Source organism: Trichoplax adhaerens, genomic scaffold (assembly GCF_000150275.1).
Source record: "Trichoplax adhaerens TRIADscaffold_1 genomic scaffold, whole genome shotgun sequence".
NCBI classification, from domain to species: Eukaryota; Metazoa; Placozoa; class Uniplacotomia; order Trichoplacea; family Trichoplacidae; genus Trichoplax; species Trichoplax adhaerens.
In genome coordinates, this window is record NW_002060943.1 from 12,104,068 (window position 1) to 12,105,225 (window position 1,158).

The 1,158-nt window shown below is 33.3% G+C and overlaps 1 protein-coding gene across 1 annotated transcript in view; it reads left to right on the forward strand.

Annotated features, from left to right (window-relative positions):
- Positions 1 to 455, forward strand: part of TRIADDRAFT_52750 (uncharacterized protein) — a gene marked incomplete at both ends in the record, with an annotated part of 1,481 nt that extends 1,026 nt beyond the window's left edge. Inside the window, one exon of the mRNA XM_002108321.1 lies at positions 421 to 455. Within this exon, the coding sequence (XP_002108357.1) occupies positions 421 to 455 (35 nt within the window). The remainder of the gene's footprint in view (positions 1 to 420) is intronic.
- Between the last annotated feature and the right edge of the window lie 703 nt (positions 456 to 1,158).

Consider the following 1,158-nt stretch of genomic DNA (forward strand, 5'->3'; position numbering starts at 1 on the left):
TTTGATTATGTCGTTAATTAATTATAGTTATTGAATCAAATACGAAAAAATCACCAACAGCAACAATTATTGGACTACCGTCATTACTTCAGACATACCGAGCATTCATGTAGGACGGTCAACACAGCATAAGCCCTAGAATTGCTGCTCTGACAGTTAACATGAAGCATAGAGTAACTAATAGCTATAGATAACTTGAAGATTATTGAACGATAATAATTTATAATATGAACATGTAGTACAGGGCTCGAAATAGCGTAATCGATTGCAGAAAGTCGCTAAGTGATATATCAAAATGTAAGATTGACACTGTATGTGCGAGATTGTAGATTAACTGAAATCAGGAGATTGTGTTAAGTGCGTATCCGTGTTAATAGTTACAGTAAATATTATAGCTTTAATTAAGAATATCTTATTTAGATGATTGGACATCAGAGATTATGCAAGTAATTTAATACTAGATTAATCAGAAGTTATAGATGTAAGCAGGGTTTCATCATGATATACATGAGCGGGAAATTTCTTCTCCCAGAGTTAGTTAGTCTTGTTCTTGGTTGAAGAAGTAGTTTATATAATAAAGTGAACTTAATAAGTTATGGGATTTCAATCATTTCTGATTTTGAGACACTTGTCACATACCAGCAAAATTGAAATCCCTGATCTTGTCCTCCATAGCATTACATGCAGCGGCAAGGTAATTACGTAATATCAAACGTGATGTACTGTACTGTAGAAAGAACACTGGATGTGATATAATGGATTCCTTGTCTGTATTTTAAATTTAATTTAAATTGAAAGTATAAATAGATTAATTCAAGACAACTAGTTGTTTTGCATTATGTTACTTGAATTGCACTTTGATTCTGCGCCCGAGGTCATAATATTTTATTCAAAGCTTTTACAGGGGTTACATAATCCCTCCCATTTTTGTCGTTTCTTTCCCCTCCAAGGCGCGGAGCTTTAATTTACTTTATACACCATACTGCTTGTGCTGATATTTCAACTGACATTTCAGAAAGTAAGTGCAGTATGACTCAGCACACAGAATAGCTATGCTATTTAGGAAATCCAGAATGATACCACTGCTTTGTAGTAATATTTTGAAAGTTGCTAAGATTAGTGCAGTATCTATGATACAGAATGCCTACCTACATATAT